Raw genomic sequence first — 22392 nt, 5'->3', positions numbered from 1 at the left:
TGGAGAATAAATAACTGAACTCAGCCTTGAGAAGAGAGACAAAGCATTGAACTTCAAACTGATTTCTTGGTTGGTTGGTTTTATAAGCCTTTGTAGTAAATATAGAAAGTTTTTATGGTTTAAAATCTTTTGAGTAAATCTTTGTACAGTCTATGCAACTTTTAAAAGACCAAATCCTAACTAGTCTCTTCATATTACATTCCTAATTATCTACAATCATAATTTTCTTGATTAACAGGGTGTATCAGTTGTCTTTGACAAGCCACATCTTGCCCTGTCTTTATAAAGCCACAATGAACAGGTCCTTCAAGTTAAGTGTGTTTGAACCAGACAAGATTACCCCATTTCTCTCCCTGGAAACAAACCATAAAACATGAAATTAGTATCTAGCATTCTTAAAATGAATAATGTCAGTTGCTTAACAAGTGTATGAAGCACTTGTAGTAAACCACGCCTCCCCCCATAAATACACAGTCGATACACTGTTTTGATTTGAAATGTTTTTGGCTCAAGATGTGACAAACCATTTACAAATTTAAGGAGTCATACATTTTTTCAAAATTTATTTGACAGAGAAGGCATGTGATAGAGCACAAACAGAGGAACTCCCCCACTGAGCAGGGAGCCCAACATGGGGCTAAATCCTAGGACCCTGGGATCATGACCTGAGCTGAAGGCAGATATTCAACTGACTGAGCCTCCAGGCTCCCCAAAAGTCATATATTTAAACAGGAAAGTTGCTACAGGTCATGCTTTCTAGCCTCATCCTAGGCTGATAAAAAGAATTTTACTCACAATAAGTATTGCTTGAATTTCATACTTAAGGATTTAAAAAAAAAAATATTGAGGTATCATGTATGTAGTAAGGAGTGTTGTGCTTTTTTCTTTTTAATAACTGGAAATTTGTACTTCTTAATCCACCTCACCTACTTAATAAAGAGCATTATTGTTAATTGTACAGCCTGATGAATTATATGAAAGCACACACCCATATAACTACCACCCAGATCAAGATATAGAACCTGGGAGGTCTCCCTCATACTCCTTCCTTTCAGTTCTCCTTCTTCCTCCTCCTCCGCCTCCTTCTTCTTTGATTATAGCTGAGACACAGTGTTACATAGTTTCAGGTATACAACACAGCGATTCAACTTCTGTATATGTTATGCTGCACTCAGCACAAATGTAGCTACCATCTTTTGCCATACAACCCTCTTACAATATTTATTAATTTGGGGGGGGGAGAGTAAGAGAGCCTGTGAGTGTGGGGGAGGGGCAGAGGGTGAGGGAGAAAGAGAGACTCTCAAGCAGGCTCCACACCCAACATAGAGCTCAATCTCATAATCCTAAAATCATGATCTGAGCCGAAACCAAGACTTCCACGTTTAACCTACTGAGCCACATAAGTGCCCCTACAGTATTATTAACTGTATTACCTATGCTGTGCCTTTTATTCCCATGACTTATTCATTCTGTAACTGGAAGCCTGTATCTCCCACTCCCTTCACTCATTTTCCTACCCTCCACCCCCTCCCTTTTGGCAGCCATTGGTTTGTTCTCTGTATGTATAGATCTGATTCTGCTTTTTGATTATTTATTTACTTGTTTTTTAGATTCCACATATGAGTAAAATCTTATGGTATCTTTCTCTTTCTGACCTACTTAGCATAATACCGTCTAGATCCATTCATGTCATCACAAATGGCAAGATCTCATCCTTTTCTGTGACTTGTAATATTCCTGTGTGTGTGTGTGTGTACCACATCTTCCTTATCCATTTGTCTATCAATGGACACTTAGGTTACTTCTATATCTTGGTTATTGTAAATAATAAAATAAACATAGGCTGCATGTATCTTTTTTGAATTGTTTTGTTTTGTTTTGTTTGGGTAAATACCCAATAGTGGTATTAGCGGATCATATATTATTTCTGTTTTTAATTTTTTTGAGGAAACTCCACACTGTTTTTCACAGTGGCTGCACGAGTTTACATTCCTACTGATAATGCACAGTTTTCCCTTTTCTCCATATCCTCACCAACACTTATTTCTTGTCTTTTTTATTTTAGCCATTCTGACAGGTATCAGATGATATCTGGTTGTAGTTTTGATTTGCATTTCCCTGATGAGTAGCATTGTTGAACATCTTTTCATGTGTCTGTTGACCATCTGTATGTCTTTGGTAAGATGTCTTTTCAGGTCCTCTCTCCATTTCTTATTTTTATTTTTTATTCATTTTTTATTTTTAAAGATGTTATTTATTTATTTATCGGAGAGAAAGAGCATAAGCAGGGTGGGTGGCAGGTAGAGGAAGGAGCATGACCTAAGCCGAAGGCAGATGCTTAACCAACTGAACCTCTCAGGCATCCAGCTCTGTCCATTTTTTAATCAGATTGTTTGGTTTTTTGTTGTTGAATTGTGTAACTTGTTTCATATTTTGGATCTTAATCTGTTATTGGCTATTTCATTTGCAAATATATTATGTTCAGAAGGTTGCCTTTTTATTTGTTTATGGTTTCCTTCGCTGTGCAAAAGCTTTTTATTTGTTTTTTGGGTTTTTTTAAGATTTTATTTCTTTATTTGAGAGAGAGTCAGAGAGGGAGAGCACAAGGGGGGAGGAGTCAGAGGGAGGAGCAGGGAGCCCAGCAGATGTCCGGCTTGATCCGGGGACTCAAGGATAATGACCTGAGCCGAAGACAGACATTTAACTGACTGAGCCACACACGCACCCCAAAAGCTTTTTATATTGATGCAATCCCAGTAGTTTATTTTTGTTTTTTGTTTTCCTTTCCTGAGGAGACATAACTAGAAAAACGTTGCTATAGCTTATGTCAAAGAAATTATTCCCTATGATCTCTTCTACAAGTTTTATGGTTTCAGGTCTCACACTTATGTCTGTAATCCATTTTGAGTTTATTTTTGTGTGTGGTAGAGAAGGTGGTCCACCTTCATTCTTCTGCATGTAGCTGTCCAGTCTTCCCAACACCATTTGTTGAAGAGACTGTCTTCCCCCATTGTTATAGTCTTGTCTCCTTTGTTGTGTACTATTTGGCCATATACATGTGGATTTCTTTCTTTTCCTAGTTAATTCTTGACTACAAGAATAATCATTATTATGACCTGTTACATAGATAAATTTTCCTTGATTTTAAACATCATATAAATAGAATCATACAATGTAAACTGTTTTGTGTCTGAATTCTTTTACTCAACATTCTGAGATTCACCCACATTATATGACCAAGCTTTTTAAAGAAAATGTTTAATGATTACTTCTCTATATTCTCAAATACAGAAGTTAAAAGGGAGTTTTATGCCTCGTATCATTTAGTAACCAGTTAATATTGTTACCTTTTTGGGTGATGTGTATCAGTCATGCTTTACATTTTTACAAGAAATGTGTCCCGATATTTCTTTTTGGACAGTGGAATCGTTTGCCATTCAAACAAGCCTCCTTCTCCCATTTCTCTTCAGAAGGAAAAATTCTTGAAAATGTGAATAGGATGGCGTATCTGAAGAGCAGCAGAGAATAGCATTAGTAATCACAAAAATATTTTTCATAAATAGCTTCAGATCATGTTTATGTGGAATCATGTTGTCATAATTAAAGTCAGTTTCTCTCTGGCAAAAAAAAGTTTCTCCCTATACTTCCTTTTTCTAGAAATTGAAAATATAAACTAATCTTCATTAACTTTTTCATCCAGTTCTTCAAAAATGAAATAAATGCCAGTCATCCTTAATATTTTTTGTTTTTCAGCCACTGTATAAATTCCAGGTCCTCGGGCGCCTGGGTGGCTCAGTGGGTTAAAGCCTCTGCCTTCGGCTCAGGTCATAATCCCAGGGTCTTGGGATCGAGCCCCACGTCGGGCTCCCTGCTCAGCGGGGAGCCTGTTTCCTCCTCTCTCTCTGCCTGCCTCTCTGCCTACTTGTGATCTCTGTCTGTCAAATAAATAAATAAAATCTTAAAAAAAAAAAAAAAAATTCCAGGTCCTCGAAAGTAAAGAGAAGTTGCTGAGTTCATTCTTGAAAATTTGTAATCTTTTTCCCCCAGTGTTATTCAGATAGCAGTAGTGGGAAAAGATGTTTTTTTAGGTACTTGAAAATATGTTGGAGGGAGAAAAAAATAAAACTTGCTGTTTTATAAATGGCCTTTAATTTAAAATTTATTTCCATTGCTGATTACCTTGGTTATAGTTTAATTTGTCTGACAAAATATAATGCAGCCACTGCATGATCTATAGAGGCTGTCAGGAAGGTGCTGGGAAGCAGTAGAAATGCCATTGAAAGGGGCGCCTGGGTTTCTCAGTTGTTAAGCATCTGCCTTAGACTTAGGTCATGATCTCAGGGTCCTGGGATCAAGATTCTCATCCAGGTCCCTTCTCCATGGGAGCCTGCTTCTCCCTTTCCCACTCCCCCTGCTTGTGTTCCCTCTTTCACTCTCTGTCAAATAAATAAAATCTTCAAAAAGTTTGGCACTGGGTTCCAGAATATAACCAAGTATTGAAATAGATTTTACCATTCAAGATGAACATTGTCAAAACTACTTGAATGGGATGGTTAAATAAGATATGATCGGCATACTTTCAGCAAGAAACCACTTTCAAGCAAATTTGTCTTTTAGAAGTCTGCAGCATAAAAGATTACATATATGGGAAATAGTTTTGTTCTCGACATTTGGACTCTCCTTCAGGAAATAAAATTTGTTGTTAGTCCCAGTGTCTTTTTTAAATACAAGTTGTGTATGTAAGGATACATGCATATATCAGACAAGGTAGGAGATCAGAGGTGCTCGCTGCAAGGCCTGAAGAGATACAACATAGATATTCCCTGGATTTATAGAAAGGGGCAAAGAAGCAAAATGCAAGGAAAAAATGAAACAAGATGGAATTGGGAGGAAGACAAACCATAAGAGACTCTTAATCTCACAAAACAAACTGAAGGTTGCTGGGGGATGGGAGGGGTGGGATAGGGTGGTTGGGTTATAGCTATTGGGGAGGGTATGTGCTATGGTGAGTGCTATGAAATGTGTAAGCTGATGATTCACAGACCTGTACCCCTGGGACAAATAATACATTATATGTTAATAAAAATAATTTTCTTAAAAAAAGCAAAATGCATAGGAAGTTCATTTGTAGTTTTCTTTACTTTGGGAATAAGAAAGAAAAAACCAAATGAAGATCATTTGATTAGGTGGGTAAGGCAACTTATTTCTAAATGCACAGTGGGATCTTCAGTTGGGTGCCATTTATTCAGCTCCTTCTTTATAAATAAAGAAGAACTATCTAGGTCTTACTTCTAGTCTAAAATTATTTCTGACAGGCATTCTGCTTTTCTAATACAAAATGACTTTATTATAATTTGAATAAAACACTCTCGTTTGCCATATCTCTTGAAAAATGCCTCTTTTGTGGCTTTATAAACTGGAAAAAAAATTAAGCATTAGGGGAGAATATAAACCCGTACATACCCTCCATCTCCTGATGTTCTTACAGTCTGTTAATTGACATAGAAATGAAACAAGTACAAGGTCAAGAAGCAACTTAATTGAGCTGTGATACCATTTTATTGACCCTCTTAAGGGTAATAGTTCTTATATGTGTGTCAGCTCAACTGGTATACGTATCTGAATCTCCAGGAAGCTTTTAGAAAATACTGTGCAGAATCCTGTGCCCTGTCTCCAAATTCACACCAAAATCCTGAGACTTAAGACACTAGGAGATAGGAGACTTCTTACCTCAATCTAAGGTAGATCCTTTGTAAATTTAAAGTTTGTTTCAATATTCTGATTAACTAAGCTGACATTTCTTTTGACTCATACTTGGAATAACTAATAATAATAAAGATTCAAGAATAGAATAAAGATTAATCTCTCAGTGAATAATTTAAACTACCTGGTATTGAAAGAAAACTTTGTTTTCCTTCATAGTGAAGCTCCAAAATAACCTTTTTTTGTGACTGGCAAAATGTAAATTGACAAATTATTGTCATAGCAGAGCAGGGCAGAAGGACACCTTTTAAAGACTGTGAACCTGTGGTAAAGAGTTGGAATTGTAAACAAATTCATTTTTTTCAAATATTGCAATTACGTCATTGTAATTGCGTTGTACCTGATCTTTAAGAAATTAAGGGATGCCTGGGTGGCTCAGTCAGTTAAGCGTCTGCCTTCAGCTCAGGTCATGATCCCGTGGTGCTGGAATCAAGTCCCATATTGGGCTCCTTGCTCAGCAGGGTGCCTGCTTCTGCCTCTGCTTGCTGTTCTCCCTGCTTGTGCTCGCTCTCTTGATCTGTCTCTTTCTCTGACAAATAAATAAATAAAATCTTTTTAAAAAATTCATAGTTAATATCCTTAAAACACTTCCAGTCTAGAGGGAATTTATGAACGCAGAGTTACAAAAGCATTTTGTTCGGTATTTTGGCGTACAATTTTTAGGTGTGCAGTTTTTATTGATGGGTGCAAAGAAAGGGGAGGAACTTAATATATGAAGAGATCAGAATATGATACAAATGAAAGAAGACGTGAAAGGAACTGCTGCTGTTTCTTTCATGCTGTTTGGATTGGGTGGCCAAGAAAGTTTGCTGAAGTAGAGAGCAAATTCATAGGGACCTGGTTCCTTCTGTATTCATATTATCTAGCCATATAAGCCCTGTTGCTTTTAATAATCATAACCAATTTAGTTTTACTAATATAGATTGCCTATATACCTCTTTTTAAAATTCAGATCTCTTTGGTGTTCTGTTAACAAGACGCACGGTTTGGAATTACCTCAAGAATCTTGCAAGTACATAAACAAAACAAACTACTAGAAGCCTAATTGATCAGATGCCATACCCAGATTCCAGTGGTTGTGGTTTGGATAGGTGGCTTGCATGTGTTTAGTGTTTAAAAGCAAAAAAGAAAAAGAATGTGTATATTAGTGTGAGTAAATGTCATCATGAAGAAAAAAGCCTTTTTTTCCTATTGTAGTCAAGAAAAGCTCATAAAATACATCAATTTGGAGGGCATGCCTGCATAATTTCATTTTATCAGCATGCTATCACTTCTATTACAAATAAAAATTTTCAAAAATGTATGCTGATAACATAGTTGATATGTGTACATCCCAGATAAACATCTTCGTCTAATAAATCATGTCATACCTAAAGATAATCTCTAGGTACAGTAAAACACCAATTTCTCATGAATAGTTAGTAAGTACAAACTGGATGATTATAAAATTGTAAACTAGTTTTTCTAAATTTGGTAACTTTGCTAACTAGGAATACAATATAATAAGTAGGACACTTATAGAAGATACATTCCCCCAAGGAATTAAAGAAATAATATTTTAGGATACTTAATACTTTAAATTATCCATATTTCTAATATGACTTCTAGATATGAGATATCAAAAAGTTCCTAAAAATCTAATTGGATCTATTCTTCTGAAATTTACAGTACCTGTTATATATGGTATGCTCCTTATGTTCCATTGCATGTGGCAGGGAGCTAAGTAGGAGACTGAGGATGAACTTAGATACAGTGAGTTTTCTTAGATGTACTGTCTACATGTGGTATCTTCAAAGAAAAGACATTAAATAGTAATAACAATCACTGTTGTCTGTACACTGCCAAAGAGAGCATAATAGCCACTACTTTTGTATTGTACTTACTGTGTGCCAGGAACAGTTCCAAGGGCTTTTTCCATGAATCCTCACAACAACCTTACCTATTCAGATGAGGAAGTCGAGGCAAAGAAAGGCTAGGTAACTTATTTAAGATCACAGTATAAGCTATAAAAGTCAAACCTAGGATATTAACCCAGGGTTGCTGGCATCTGTCTGAACTCCTAATCATTATACTATTCTTCCTCTCTCTCTCTCTCTCTCTTTAATTTTTAAAATTTATTTGAGAGAGAGAAATAGATGTCTTAATTCCAATTATTTACACTTTTTTTTCAAAATAGGATTGCTATTTTATTCTAATCCATGTCAGAGAAACTAAAGTTTTAAAACAGTAGTAACAATTTATGAGGAATCAACAAATTTTGAATTGGGAATCGATCCGTAGCATGGCCTATAATTCCCAGTGAATCTTAAATAATTTATCACAAAGTTTTACTAATCAAGTAAAAGTTCAAACATTGTGAACTGATTTTTTATGCATTGTTATACCAGATGATTTATTTAACACTATATATGTTTGTATATACATACGAACTGAATTTTTGAGAATTATGTATTAAGAGTGACTTATTCAAATTTTTTGGAGTTTGGAACAGTGGCCACTGCATAAATTTTTGACAAGCACTCTAACAGAACATATGGAATAGGAGGACTACAATTTCTGTATATATACTTAAATAGGCAAAGGGATATTTCAGGCCAAAATGATGTCATTGTTCTAAATCTTTAGATGATTCCTGTTTAGTTCTCTTATCATGTTTGCTACCGGTTATGGTCATTGCCCTAACCTTTATACCATAATTGGAAGGCCACAAAATAAAATGAAGGAGACAATAAAAAGTAAACTCTTTCCGGGAAAAAAAGTACAGTGGGGCACCTGCGTGGCTCACTTGGTTAAGCATCCGACTCCTGATTTTGGCTCAGGTCATGATCTCAGGGTTGTGAAATGGAGCCCCATGTCAGGGTCCGTGAACAGCTTGGAGTCTGCTTGAGATTCTCTCTTTCCCTCTCTCTTTACCTCCCCTTCTACCCTTCCCTTCACTTGTACTCACCCACAGGTCTGTGCTATCTCCCAAGTAAATAAACTAAATCTTTAAAAAAAAATTAATTTTAATAAAAGCATGGCTATGGGACTTCGTTTAAGGGAACATTGGAAAGAAGCTCTGAGTAAGATATTTCTTTGCATATCAGATTTTTGCTTATTTCTAACTTTGCCTCTCGCCACTTGTTTAAGCAACTTTTTCTGTGGAATATTGGTAAAGGTCTATAAATAGAATCATTTGACTACTGGAATCAGTTCACATCTGATTTACTGTTTCATAATAATAGCATTCTTGAGGATAATCATCACACAAGTAAAACACAGGACATCAAATTACAAGCTTCTGGAATTCCATTTTTAAATATTCTTTTGTTAGCATTCTGTGAAGGATTTTGCATGCATTTGCTTTAAATTCTTTCCTTGTGGTTAGACAAGGACAGTGAATTATACTGATTTGAGCCACTACTCTAAATTTCCTCACTTGTAGGTTTGCATAACCCTTTGCAACTATTGGAAAATATATTTTGTGGTTTGACTGTTCTCTAAAGAATCTAATACTAAATGTCGTACGTGTGTGTTTTGGGTATTTGACAGCAATGTAGTTTGTTGTTGCAGCTGCTTTAGCTCTATTACCAGACCTTTAAAAATCACATTTGAAAACAATGAAAATATCTGTCATTTCTTTATGTGTGTGTGTTTTCTAATAAGTGAAAATATGACCCACCTTGGTAATTTTGTTTCTCACTGCTCTCTACCATTTCTCTGTCCAAAGTTCTTGCTGTTCCTTGTACAAACTTAATAATTTCCTGACCACATGTCTTTGCTTTGGCTGTTTCTTTTCTTTGCCATCTTCCTCTTAACCATGAACCATGGTCAAATCTTACTCATATTAAAGGGCCACATATAAAAAAAGAAATTAATTCATTCTTATTGTAGTTGAAGTAATTATGCTGTCCTCTAAACTCCCTTTTGTGTTCTTTTTCTCTCTTAGATACCTTATGCTTTCTATCTTGTATTTATTCATAAATACATTTTATCTCCCCAGTAGTACTGTAGGTTCTCTGAGCAAATGACTTGTCATGTTGGGAAGGTTATGTTTAAATATGAATACTGTTTATAATAATGGTATACCTTAGATATTTAGTAAAAACAAACAAACACAAACCTGTTTTATCAAGTACAATTTGAAAGATAAAAGGTCTTTCCAGAGGACCAATAGTTTTGCTGACCTTGGTTGTGCTGGTAAATAAATCTCTTAATATTGTAGTGCTAAGCAATTATGGATTACCTTCAGCAGTTTCTGTTCTGTGCTACCCTGTCAAGGATGGGGCAGGGTTAGTCTATGGCCTTGAATGAGGAAGAGAAGTGTAGCAAGTTCTTTTCTGGTCTAAGTGGACACTAGCACCCAATATGGCAAGACAGGACATAGCCTTTAGATGTCTGAGTGGTATTTATGCCTCTCCATTAGCTGTGATTTCCTATTATTTATAAATTTAAGTGGTAACAAGTATACAAAAAAATCATAATTCTATCCCCAAAAAAGACTGACAGGAAACAGAAATGAGAGTTAAAACCCTAGCCTCCTGTCTTAGATTTAGGATTAGATACTGGGGAATGGCATAGAAAGGCTAATAAAAAGAATCATTTAAAATAGTGGGGGTGGAGGGGCACCTGGGTGGCTCAGTGGGTTAAAGCCTCTACCTTCAGCTCAGGTCATAATCCCAGGGACCTGGGATTGAGCCCCGCATCAGGCTCTCTGCTCCGTGGAGACCCTGCTTCCTCCTCTCTCTCTGCCTGCCTCTCTGCCTACTTGTAATCTCTGTCTGTCAAATAAATAAATAAATAAATAAATAAATAAATAAATAAATAAAATCTTAAAAAAAAAAAGTGGGGGTGGAGATTGGCAGTGATGAGTGAAAGAAGTGTGAGAGGGAGATTATAGCACCATGCGTGCACAGATGCCCGAGAGAAGAACAACCTGGGAAAAAAGACTGACAAGGAGCCATTAGTCTTAATGTTGGAGTGTGTCTTAACATTAAGGGTATGGTCCTTGCCCTTGATTTCTTTTCTATCTGAACTCATTTTTTGGTAAGCTCATCCAGGCACAAGACTTTGAATACCGTCTATTAGACCATTGACCCCCCCAAATGTATCTCCAGTTCAGAACTTCCTCCCAAATTCCAACCCACCTGCCTACTGATACCCCCATTTGAATATCTAATAGTTAACCTTAAACATAGTAGGTCCCAAAGTAAAGTTCTGATTCCTACCAACACCTCCCAGCCCCTACTTCTGCAACCTGTGCTCTAACTCAGTTGAAGACACTCCATCCTTCCCATTACTGAGACCAAAATCTTGGAGTCATCCTGATTCTTCTCATTCTCTTGCTTCACATCCTGTTTTTCAGGAATTCTGTTGTCACTACCTCTAAAATACATTCAGGTTCCAACAGGTTCTCGCTGCTCCTAATACCACTGTGTGGTTCCAGGCCGTCATCACCTCATACCAGATATTAGTAGGTGACCTTCGTTATTGGTCTCCTAATGTCTGTTCTGTTTTATTGCTAATTTGAAAGGAATTGATTGTAGACAGTTTTATAATAATCTGTGACATGGGAAATATCAATATTTCGAATAGCATCATTAGGCAAGGAAAATATTGTTCTGCCCTGTTTGAGTTCTCTTTCATCAGACTGTGTAATGTTTGTGCATGAAATACCCAAGACAAAGTTTTTAACAGAAAATGTGTAAAGTGGCTATGAAAGACAATATACTTAGGCTTTACCATCTGTGATGACTCATTAAAACATATTTTACCATAAGAATTACAGGCCATGTTTTTAGCTGTGTGATGTGTGATCGGGTGGTACTATAAGGACCTCTGGTCTGTGACTCAGCTTCAGTGTAACAGGAGATTTGCTCACTGATGAAAGGATACATTCAAACTCGTTTTTCTTCCTTGACACAGTTACTAAAGACATGTTTCAGATTCATAAAAAATACAGGAGAACATATAATTGTCTTTTTAATCTTCAGGAAAGGAATGAATTTTAATAGTTTACTTTTTATTAACATAAGTCAAATTCTGGTTAAAAAGTCAGAAAGGATGAATAATTCCATTCTAATAAAAGTTGTTTTCAGGAAAGCATAGATACTGTAGTATGTTTAACAAATTGTGTCTTAGACTTTGGTCAGTTTCTTAGACGTGGAGAGATATCAGTACAGCCTGTTGGGCTGAGAAATAGTGGCACCAGCAGTCACACACCTTTTGTGACTCCCTTCTAGCAGTTTCTTGAGTCCATAATCCAGGTCATGTAGCAGTTACCTTAAAACATAGATTAGTTTCCTTTTGCAGTGGGAGGACAAAATAAATTACCTCTAATGAGTCTATTTTGTTGAGCCTAATGTATACTTTTACTTTTGCGAGCTGGCCTGCTGAAATCGAAGGACAGAGAGAGTGTGGGTGTGTATGTATGTGTGTGTGTTGTTGTTTTGTTTTGCTTTTGATACTCTCTTAAACATGTGCTGTTAAGCACCCATACATGCAAACATTAAAACAAAAAAATGTTAGAGACCCCAATGATCACATTTGGTAGTACAGAAGCTGTCTGAAATTCTGGTAAAATAATGAACAAATGCAAACAAGACAAATCTGAATTCAGACAAATATCTATTTTGATGCAAAACGAGAGACATTCTCTATAGCTGAAAACTTATTAAGTCCAAATATGATGACTTATCAAAGGAATTATTTTCTGTGTTTCAGAACACGATAGTCTAAATGAGGAAATCTTAACATAGGGTCTGTGAGTGGGCTGTAAGGAGATCCTTGAATCTCTTTTGTATGCAGTTTTATATTTATCTATATCCTCAAAAAAAGAGACCATATTTTTCACCAAATCCTCAAAAGAATCCATGATCCCCCCCCCCCCCCACCAAAGTTTAAAGAACCACTCGATCCTTATGCTCATCTATATCACTGTGGTCAAGTTTTTGTACCAAATTTAATTCTTATGACTGACAGTGAAAATTTTCTATTTCTGCTCTCCAAGGTTTACCATCTAAGTTTTCAAAGGTTAAGCCAGATCAAGGTGATGTTGTTAATAATGCTAGCAATAGTAGATACATGAAACCCATTCTCTTTGTAGCATGTTGCTTTGGTGTATGTTAACATGTTAACATAAATATGAATAAGTTGGGATAGTCGTTTAAATGATCTATACTGCGATTATAATTTTAAGCAGATTTTTCTTTCCTTTTTATTCTGTGTGATTACAAACCAGTAAGCATCGCTGATCCTGCTGCCCTTGGTTTCATCATTTCTCCGTGGTCTCTGCTGTTGCTGCCATCCGGTAGTGTGTCGTTTACAGACGAAAATATTTCCGATCAGGACCTTCGTGCATTCACCGCACCAGAGGTTCTTCAAAATCAGTCACTGACTTCTCTTTCAGATGTTGAAAAGGTAATTCTTAAATATTCTTGCTTGATTTTTTTGTTTTTGTTTTTGTTTTTTGTTTTTTTAGTGGAGTAGGAAATGTAAAAGGCACTGGGCTACCCTACCTCAACCCTCTGAAAAAAACAGCCATTGAATTTTAAATGATTATGTATTCAAGAAGTTCACATTATTTTGTGTAAGAATCCAAAGTAGTTTTATAAAAATTTATGGATTGAAGAAAACATTTTTAAAATGTGAGCTGTTACTAATTCATGTTTAAAGATATTTATTAAATGCCTGCTGTATATAAAGAACTTGCTTGTGAGAAAAATGCAAAAATAACCATAAATTGATCCTGATGAGCATACCTGGATGGCTCAGTCAGTTAACCATCCGACTCTTAATCTCCACTCAGGTCTCAATATCCAGGTCATGAGTTCAGGCTCTGTACTGGGCTCTGCACTGATTGTAGAACCTACTTTAAAAAAAAAAAAAAAAATTAAGAAGAAGAAAACCGATCCCGATTAATGTGTATAAAACATTCTGTAATATATGGATTGAAATAAATGCTATAAACAGGAGTAGAGTATATCAGGATGCTGGAGAAGAGCAATTTTTAGCTTAGAATGATAATTACAGAAAAGGTAGCATTTGTATTGGGCTATGAAGAATGAATAGAATTTAGAAAAGTAAAAATAGGTAGAAATGAGCATTACACTCAAGGTTATTACTACATGCAATGATAAGAGGTAAGAAATTGCCCACTGTGATAGGGAAATGTTTAGTTAGACCAGTTAGTCTAGGAAGGCTGTGGATAAAAAGAAGGAAGCTATTTGATCAGAATAAAGAAAACTTTGAATGTCAGACCCTGAGACTTTCTTCTGAGTCATATTTTTAGGACAGTGACATAGTGTGATTTGTGATTTTAGAGGGTATGTTTGACCAAAGTGGATAACTAGATAAGATGAAAGATTGTATAGGAATTGTATTATATAGGAATCTGTACAATATATAGAATCTATACTACACCCACAAATAAGAGAATGTATAGGAACTGAACTGTATAGAAATCTAACTGAGGAGTTTTAGTAATCTGGGGGGAAGAACTGAAAATCATGTCATGCCTTGGGAATGTAAGGGCATGAATGAAGGGGACACAATGGAAGTGAAGCTGGCAAAGTTTGATGTTTCATTTGATGGAACAATTAAGGAAAATTTATGAGAGAAATATGCAGTCTGAGGATGGCAATACCATTGACATCAGATCTAATCAGGCTATGAACAAAATAGATGGATAGTGTGCAGCTCACTGTGGTAATTTAGATATGGAACTTGGAGAATTCAGAAGTGGGTATGAATATCATTTCCCATACATTATTCCACGTTAAGTGCAAAAATTAACCTAATATTTTCTAATAGTAAAATTATTAAATGAAAAAGTATGTGCATTTTACTTGAAAGAGTTATTTATTTGAGAGAACAGGAGCCAGAGGAGGGGCAAAGGGAGAGAATCATCAAGCAGACATCCCGCCGCGCAGAGAGCCCATCACAAGGCACACTCCCAGGCCCCTGAGATCATGACCTGAGCCGAAGGCAGACATTTGACCAACTGAGTCACCCAGGGGCCCTGGGATCTCTAAATCTTAATTGAGGTTCAGGATATTTACAAACCAGTGAAATAGCAAATTAAGTTTTGCTTGTCTGAGCACTTTTGAAGAACAGTGTCCGTAACTTTATCAGTCTCTCAAGTGGATCTGGTGACCTCAGAAAAATGAAGAAAAACTGCAATAAAGCCATGCCTGCCATAGTTTTAAAATTTTCTATTGAATTTCAGTAGGGTTTTTTTTCTAATTATGAAAAGTTTTACACAGGTGTTCATGAATTCTTGAAAGTATTGAAAATCCACAATAAAAGAGAAAAAAAGTGCTTAGTAGAAATTTCAGGTGTAGAAGTGCTTTTCATTTGCTGAACGCTTTCCCATTTTGCCCCGTGGTGTCAAGATACCCAAACTAGTAAACTGTCCTGTGTTTAGGTACTGTTAGAGCACATGTTTGGGAAAGTGATTTGACACCTATCTTTTACTAGGCTGAGTACTTAGGAGCCGGGATGGATGGGTGTGGGATTGTTGCCATTACTATGTTAAAGTAGAGTTGATTTCTTTTTTTTTTTCCAAGTGGTTGCACAAATTAATGTCTTATTTATTTATTTTTATAAATTTAAATTTACATTAGGAATGTGTCAGAATTCAATTTGTTTTGCATCCTTTTCAACAATTGGTTGAAATATTGCCAGTTAATCATCAAGGAAATGCAAATATATATGCAATGATTTTTTTACTATATATTATATAGAAATATATGTATGTGCATTTCCTTGATGATCAGTGTAGAAGTTTATCTTTTCATATGATCAGTAGCCACTCAAATATTCTTTTTTTAAATTTTATTTATTTATTTTTTAATTTAATTTTTTTTCAGTGTTCCAAGATTTATTGTTTATGCACCATACCCAGTGCTCCATGCAATAGGTGCCCTCCTTAATACACACCACCAGGCTCACCCAACCCCCCCATCCCTCTCCCCTCCAAAACCCTCAGTTTAGTTCACAAATGACACTACAGACAAAGGGCTGATATCCAAGATCTATAAAGTACTCCTCAAACTCAACACACACAAAACAGATAATCATGCCAAAAAATGGGCAGTAGAGTTGATTTCTTAGTGCATCTAATTGGAACTCCTAGTTTACTGCATGCTTCAAAACCTCCAGTGTAATTCTAAGTATAAAGAAGATCAAAGGCAATTTTCTTGATCCCATTCCTGTTTGTGATGTAAATATAAGCAAAGGTCAGAGGAATAGTCCTATATTCTAGTATTCTTTTTTTGGTGGGGGTGGGGTGCAAAAGAACATATATCTATTTGACGACTAATGGCCAGTAAATTCATGGAAACTAATTTGATATTGTTAGTATGGAAATTAAAATTAAAAATCACCATTCTAATATTCTGATTTTAATGGGGAAGGGGTGTACTAAAAAAGAGGATGGTAACTGCATTTCATGACTTCTATGAGTTAAGGATATGTCATTAACTAGCATTCAATACATGCTTACTGTTATTTTTAAAAATAATACTCAATTCTTGCACAGTATTGTGAATAATAGTGAGTGCTTAGTAAGACATTGATGCATAAAAATATTCTCTTTATTCAATGGAACTTGTTTGAAAACTGTATATGTTTGGAAAAAAATTTACCTCAGTACCAGCTCTATAAATAGGTACTTTCATTTATTTGCCTTAAAATTTTACTTTTTAAGATAACATGCCTCTTTAGAACTACACAGGTTTATACAGGTCACACTAAGCTTTTGATCCTCTGGCTTTTCTGTTTTACTTGGTAATTGTTCACTTCCTGCTTGCATAGCACGTGATGTACTTAACTGGGCAGTTCTTTTGAAATCAGTTTGATGGGATTGGAACCTGAATCAAATTCTTGTTTTGATTTGTCTTCAAGAATATTGATAGGCGGGCACCTGGGTGGCTCAGTTGGTTAAGAATATTGATAGGCCCCAGGGATTTGTACTATATCCCTGATAAACCAAAGGAATCTTCCTTTTTAAGTGTTCATTTCCACCAACTTGCTGTCTAAATGTCAGGAAATATGGTTGTTACTATCTTTGTGCTTCTTGAATATCAAGGGTCATTTTTATAAGAACAATACTGGACTTCTCCAACCCTAGCAGTAGCCTCAACTGAATTTGTCAAAAAAATACCTGGGGCACCTGGCTGGCTCAGTCAGTGGAGCATGTGACTCTTGCTCTCTCAGCTCTAAGTTCAAGCTCCACACTGAGTGTAGAGATTACTTAAAAATAAAATCTTAAAAAAAAAAAAAGACCGGGGCGCCTGAGTGGCTCAGTGGGTTAAAGCCTCTGCCTTCAGCTCAGGTCATGATCCCAGGGTCCTGGGATCAAGCCCCACATCGGGCTCTCTGCTCCTCGGGGAGCCTGCTTCCTCCTCTCTCTCTTCCTGCCTCTCTGCCTACTTGTGATCTATCTGTCAGATAAATAAATAAAAAATATTAAAAAAAAAAAGACCAAATTCCCTTATGCATATTATACTTTATTTACTTTATATTAAATCTTATTAATGCATCCTTTTCCCTCTCCCTCCCATTTGTCTATTCATTCATCCATAAATTTCACAAGTATACTTGTTACATGATGCAAATCACTAAAAAAAAAAAAAAAAAAAACCCTCCAGGACTGTCTAGTACCAGAGTCTAATATGAAGTAAAATCGTTAATTTGAACATTTTAAATGCTAGGGTTGTGGAGATAATCTATGTCACATCCACTAGGATGGCTACCAACAAAAGAACAAAAAATAGCAAGTGTTATCAAGGATGTAGAGACAACAGAAATTTTATGCACTGTTTTTAGTTATGTAAAATGGTGTGACCATTATGGAAAACAGTATGGACATCCCTGTGTGATTCCTGTGTAATCCAACAATCTAACTTCTGGTTGTATATCCAAAAGAATTCAAAGCAAGATCTTGAAGAGATAGTTGCATACCCACATTCATTGCAGCATATTCTTAATACCCCAGAAGAAGCAACTGAAATGGTCATTGATGGATGAATAGATAAAGAAAATGTGGCATACACACCCAACAGAATATCATGCAGCCTCTAAAAAGAAGGAAATCCTGTCACATTCTACAACATGGGTGACGCTTTGGACATTATGCTCAGCAAATAAGCCAGTCACACAAAGAATAATACCGTATGATTATACTCCTGTGACATATCTAACGTAGACAGACCGTAGAAACAGAAAGTAGAAACGTGATTACCCGGGGCTGGTGAGAGAGGGATGGAGGAATTTGTGTTTAGTGGATATAAAGTTTCAGTTTTGCAAGATGAAGTTTTAGAGTTCTGGTATACAACAATATAACAACAATATATGTATACCTTGTCCAGTCTGTTCTGACTGTAGTCAGTACATTTTTGAAACCCCATGTCTGGTCTTATCCTTTGCTATTTAAAATTATTCAGATTCTCTGTTTCCCTTGAATAAACTTTAGACTCCATACCATGGCCTTTGAGTGTGTGCTGTGCAAGCCTTCCCTCTGAGCACACTTTATCCCAAGCTCTATGCTTCAGTCGTTCTGGACTTCAATGTCTTGGATGTGCTAAGTGCTTTATCTTTCTCTTAGCCTTTGCAGTTCCTTTCCTTCAGCCTCCAGTACTCTTTCATGCCATCTCAGCTCTTGTCTCATCCCCTCATTGCCTGGCTAACTTTGCCTGTAGATCTAAAGCTTTCTTTTACACTAATTGTACTCTCTGTATACTGTCTTGTACATCGCATTATCTTGTCTTATTTACTATAGTAGAAGGTTTAGAGATGGAAGGGACCCTGCCTGTCCTTCCTCATTGTTATTTCCCTTCTGCTCTATACTGGTGGTTCTCAAAGTGTTGTCCTCAACTAGCAGTATCAGCATCATATGGGAACTGTTAGAAAGCAAGTTCTCAGGCCCCACACCAGATACTAAATCAGAGGTCCTAGATGTAGGACCCTGTGTCTGTGTTTTACCAGATGATACTGATCTGTGTTGAAGCTGGAGAACTGTTGGTCTGTGCCATATCTGCCACTTAGTGGCTCTGAAAATTTGTTGAATGAGTAGAAACAATTCAGGATTTTTTTTTCACCCAAAGCTATTTATGCTTTGTTGCTATTAAATGCATAGCCATAAAGTGCCAAGGAACTATGTAGCACACATAAAGCAGCCCTTAACTTCTTCACAGAGATCACTGGGTGGGAGGTATCTGCATATCAGACTGCAGTATCTCACCCAGTGACTTACGGTCAGTTAGCTAAGTCCTCAAAGACTCAACATCTCCTCTTTAGAGAATGGATGTAGAGGTGGAAGAATACCTTCCACCCGTGAGCCTTCTCAGTGATGACTGTTTTCATTATTATCCCATTTTATTTTTCAACAAATATTTACCAAGTATGGGTTCTGAGTAAAATTTCTGTCCTTGTCACTTGAAAGATGTGTGACCCAATGCAATTTGCTTACCTTTCTATGGCTCAGGTGACTTATTTGTGGAGGGATAATGATAGTACTTGCCTCATAGGGTTATTGGAAAGTTAAATAATACCTGTAAGTTACTTAGAACAATACCCAGCACAGAGTAAACACCCACTAAGTATTTCCAGTATATGTCAAGTGCTGTTCTAAGTCCTGGGATAGGGTGGTAAGTGGGACAAATTCCTTCCACTTATGGAGTTTACATTCCAGCACATTAGAACTATAAAGACAAATGAGGCATATTAACGAGCTCACTCAAGTGTCCTCTTACCCATGTCACATTTTCATTGTATCTTTATCTCTGGCTCCTCCCTTTTCACATATCTACTTAATTGCCTCAATTTCTTAAATCCACTTTCCAAGCCTGACAGTTCTAGCCCTTTCCAACTCCAAAGGCCTGACAACCAGGAGAACTGATGTTTCAGTTCAAGTCCAAAGGCATCTCAGGGTCCTGGGATCGAGTCCCGCATCGGGCTCTCTGCTCGGCAGGGAGCCTGCTTCCCTCTCACTCTCTCTGCTTGCCTCTCTGCCTACTTGTGATCTCTCTCTGTCAAATAAATAAATAAAATCTTTAAAAAAAAAAAAAAGTTGATGTCCTCATTCAAATGCAGTTACACAGAAAGATAGTTTTTGTTCCTCAGGAATGGGTAAACCATTTTGTTCTACTCAGGCCTTCAAATGATTGGATGAGGCCCACCCACATTAGAGAGCAATCTACTTTACTCAGTCTACTTAAATTAAGTGTTCATTTCATCCAAAAACTCTCACAAAAATTCCCAGAGTAATGTTTGACCAACTGTCTAGGCATCCTGTGGTCCAGTCAAATTGACATACAGACTTAATCATTATACTATATACGTAGAAGGTCATCAAATATATAATTTTATAACCTAGTTTTAAGAATTGTGCTAATTTTATATAGTCATGAATAAAAATTATTAAAATATAATAACTCATTTAGCATATTGAGCAATAAATATAATAAAGAATCTTGAGCACTCGAGAATCACAAATCAATATGAATATGTTAAGAGAAATATATTTGAATATATAATTATTTATGCTAAAGCCATGAAAAGTGTTTTTCATATACAAGGCCCTTTGAAAAGGTGCTCACATATGAGGTTCTTTAAAAAGAATCTGAACAGAAATATACAAATAGCCTGCACTATGCTATGTACATTTCATGAAGTTCAGCAGGCATATATTGAATATATACTATATGCAAGTTCTGTGTTAGTTGCTAAGAGGTATTATAAGATATGTAAAAAAGACTTCCTCAAGGAATACAAACATGGACACATCTTAACTATATTATAGGCAATATTAGTTAACTGTTTCATTAGAGATGCAAGTGAAATATAACTACATGAAAGAGAATGCTTTATCCTATTTGAGAAAATTTATATTGTCTACATCTCTAGACCATCAATAATGTGTAAGAATTTTATTGTCAAATGAAGAAACAAAGAACTGTTGAAGAAAAATTGAGAAACAGAAGGATTATTTTGGCAACAGAAAATTATTTAGTGGTGCTGAAATGTTTAGGTTATGATAGGTGAAGGAGTAATAACAGAAGGAAGACTTATAAATCTATCTAGAAAAAGGAGGTAGAAGCAAGTTAGAGTGAGCCCTGCTTCTCATTATAAAGAATTGGGATTTTTTTTTTAATTGGGAGCAATGAAAATATTTGAAAAGAGGAACAACTTTTGCACTCTGAGATTTAGAATCATTTAGGAGACAAAGTTGGAGTAGGTTAAAGTGCTATGAAATTGTAAAAAGGAATACCCAGTTTTATTTGTGCATACTTCGCCTGTTTCTAAAGAGAATTTGAGAGAGCTTAAAGAGTTAAAAAATAAATGTGAGAAAATAAGACCGAAGTGAAAATAAAGGCAAGAAAATAAGATGGTGCTGGAGTAAGACTGGTACAAAAAAATTGCACGTAGTAAGATTATGCAGTATTGATAGAGAGAGGCTAACAGGTTAGCTCTGAATTTCTCAACAGGAGGAAAAATATGAAATGATTACTTATAAGACTAACTGTCCTCACTTTCATCTAACTTCCTGTTTCACAGGAAAGAAGTAGAAGCAGTCAGGAGAAACTTCTCCCAGGATACCACTACCAGATTACTCACATAAATTCCCGTCTTCTCTGTCTCCTTACGGTAGATGAACCATCCATCCTCCTCCATAAAGCCAACTCCTTCATTTTTGCTTTCACTTCCACTCCTCCCACTTACTCAACAATCTTCTCCCAACAACCTCTGCTCTCTCCTGCAATTCCAGTTTTCTGTGTTGAATCACTCCTATGAGCATAAAAATGTGCTATTATTTTTCTAAACTTAAGAAGCATACAAACAATGCAAAATATCTTTTTTCATCCAGCTTCTTTCTCCATCCATTACTCCATTCTTTCTTAGTAAGAAAAATGCTAATCAAATTTCAGTGAAAAAAAAAAAAAAAAACCTTTCATGAGATTTTTTTCTCTTCCTACATTGGCAAAAATCAGATCTTTGTAGCACATTCTATAGACAAGTCTTGTGAAAAAAATCTCTTATATGTTACCGGCAGAAATGTAAAATGGGTTTTTTACATCCCCAACTTCTATGTAGGGAAATCTTACAATGTGTATCAAACTACAGATGACTTACTCTTCCATACATAATCTCAGAGAATCAATTCGAGAGATTGGAGAGAAATAGCTGCATGTACAAAATGACATCACATCTCTTGTTAAATTAAAAATGCAAGTGTGGAGTAATTTTTAAAGCTTCTGACATTTATAAAAATATATATTTGTGGGGCACCTGGCTGGCTCAGTCAATAAAGCATGCAAGTCTTGATCTTGGGGTAATGAGTTTAAGATCCATATTTGGCATAGAGATTACTTAGTTAAAAAAGGGGGGGGAGAAAAAAAAAGTAATTTGCATGAGTTTGCATAAAGAAACTTAAATAAGAAGTAACAAAAATACTCCTAGATGATATGCTGGGGAATTATGGGGAAAAAATCTGTTGTGATAATTTCCATTCTTTTTTCTATTTTAAGCTCTCACATTTACATAAAATATGAAATGATGATTTTTCTCAAATCATGTGTTATACTTTATCTGGGACCAAAAAAAAATCATGAATATACAGTACTCACTAAATCGTGTTTTTAGTACTTG

The 22392-nt window shown here is 36.0% G+C and overlaps 1 protein-coding gene across 5 annotated transcripts in view; it reads left to right on the top strand.

The window, feature by feature from the left end:
• The window catches only part of PTPN13 (protein tyrosine phosphatase non-receptor type 13), a 204684-nt gene that overhangs the window by 62180 nt on the left and 120112 nt on the right, over positions 1-22392 (top strand). For all 5 annotated transcript variants that reach the window (XM_045997255.1, XM_045997257.1, XM_045997256.1 and 2 more), the window contains exon 3: positions 12983-13161. In XM_045997255.1, coding sequence (XP_045853211.1) covers positions 12983-13161 — 179 coding nt within the window. The remainder of the gene's footprint in view (positions 1-12982; positions 13162-22392) is intronic.

Source organism: Meles meles, chromosome 2 (assembly GCF_922984935.1).
Source record: "Meles meles chromosome 2, mMelMel3.1 paternal haplotype, whole genome shotgun sequence".
NCBI lineage: Eukaryota > Metazoa > Chordata > Mammalia > Carnivora > Mustelidae > Meles > Meles meles.
The sequence above is the reverse complement of the archived record's forward strand: the minus strand, read 5'-3'. Positions and strand labels throughout refer to the sequence as shown.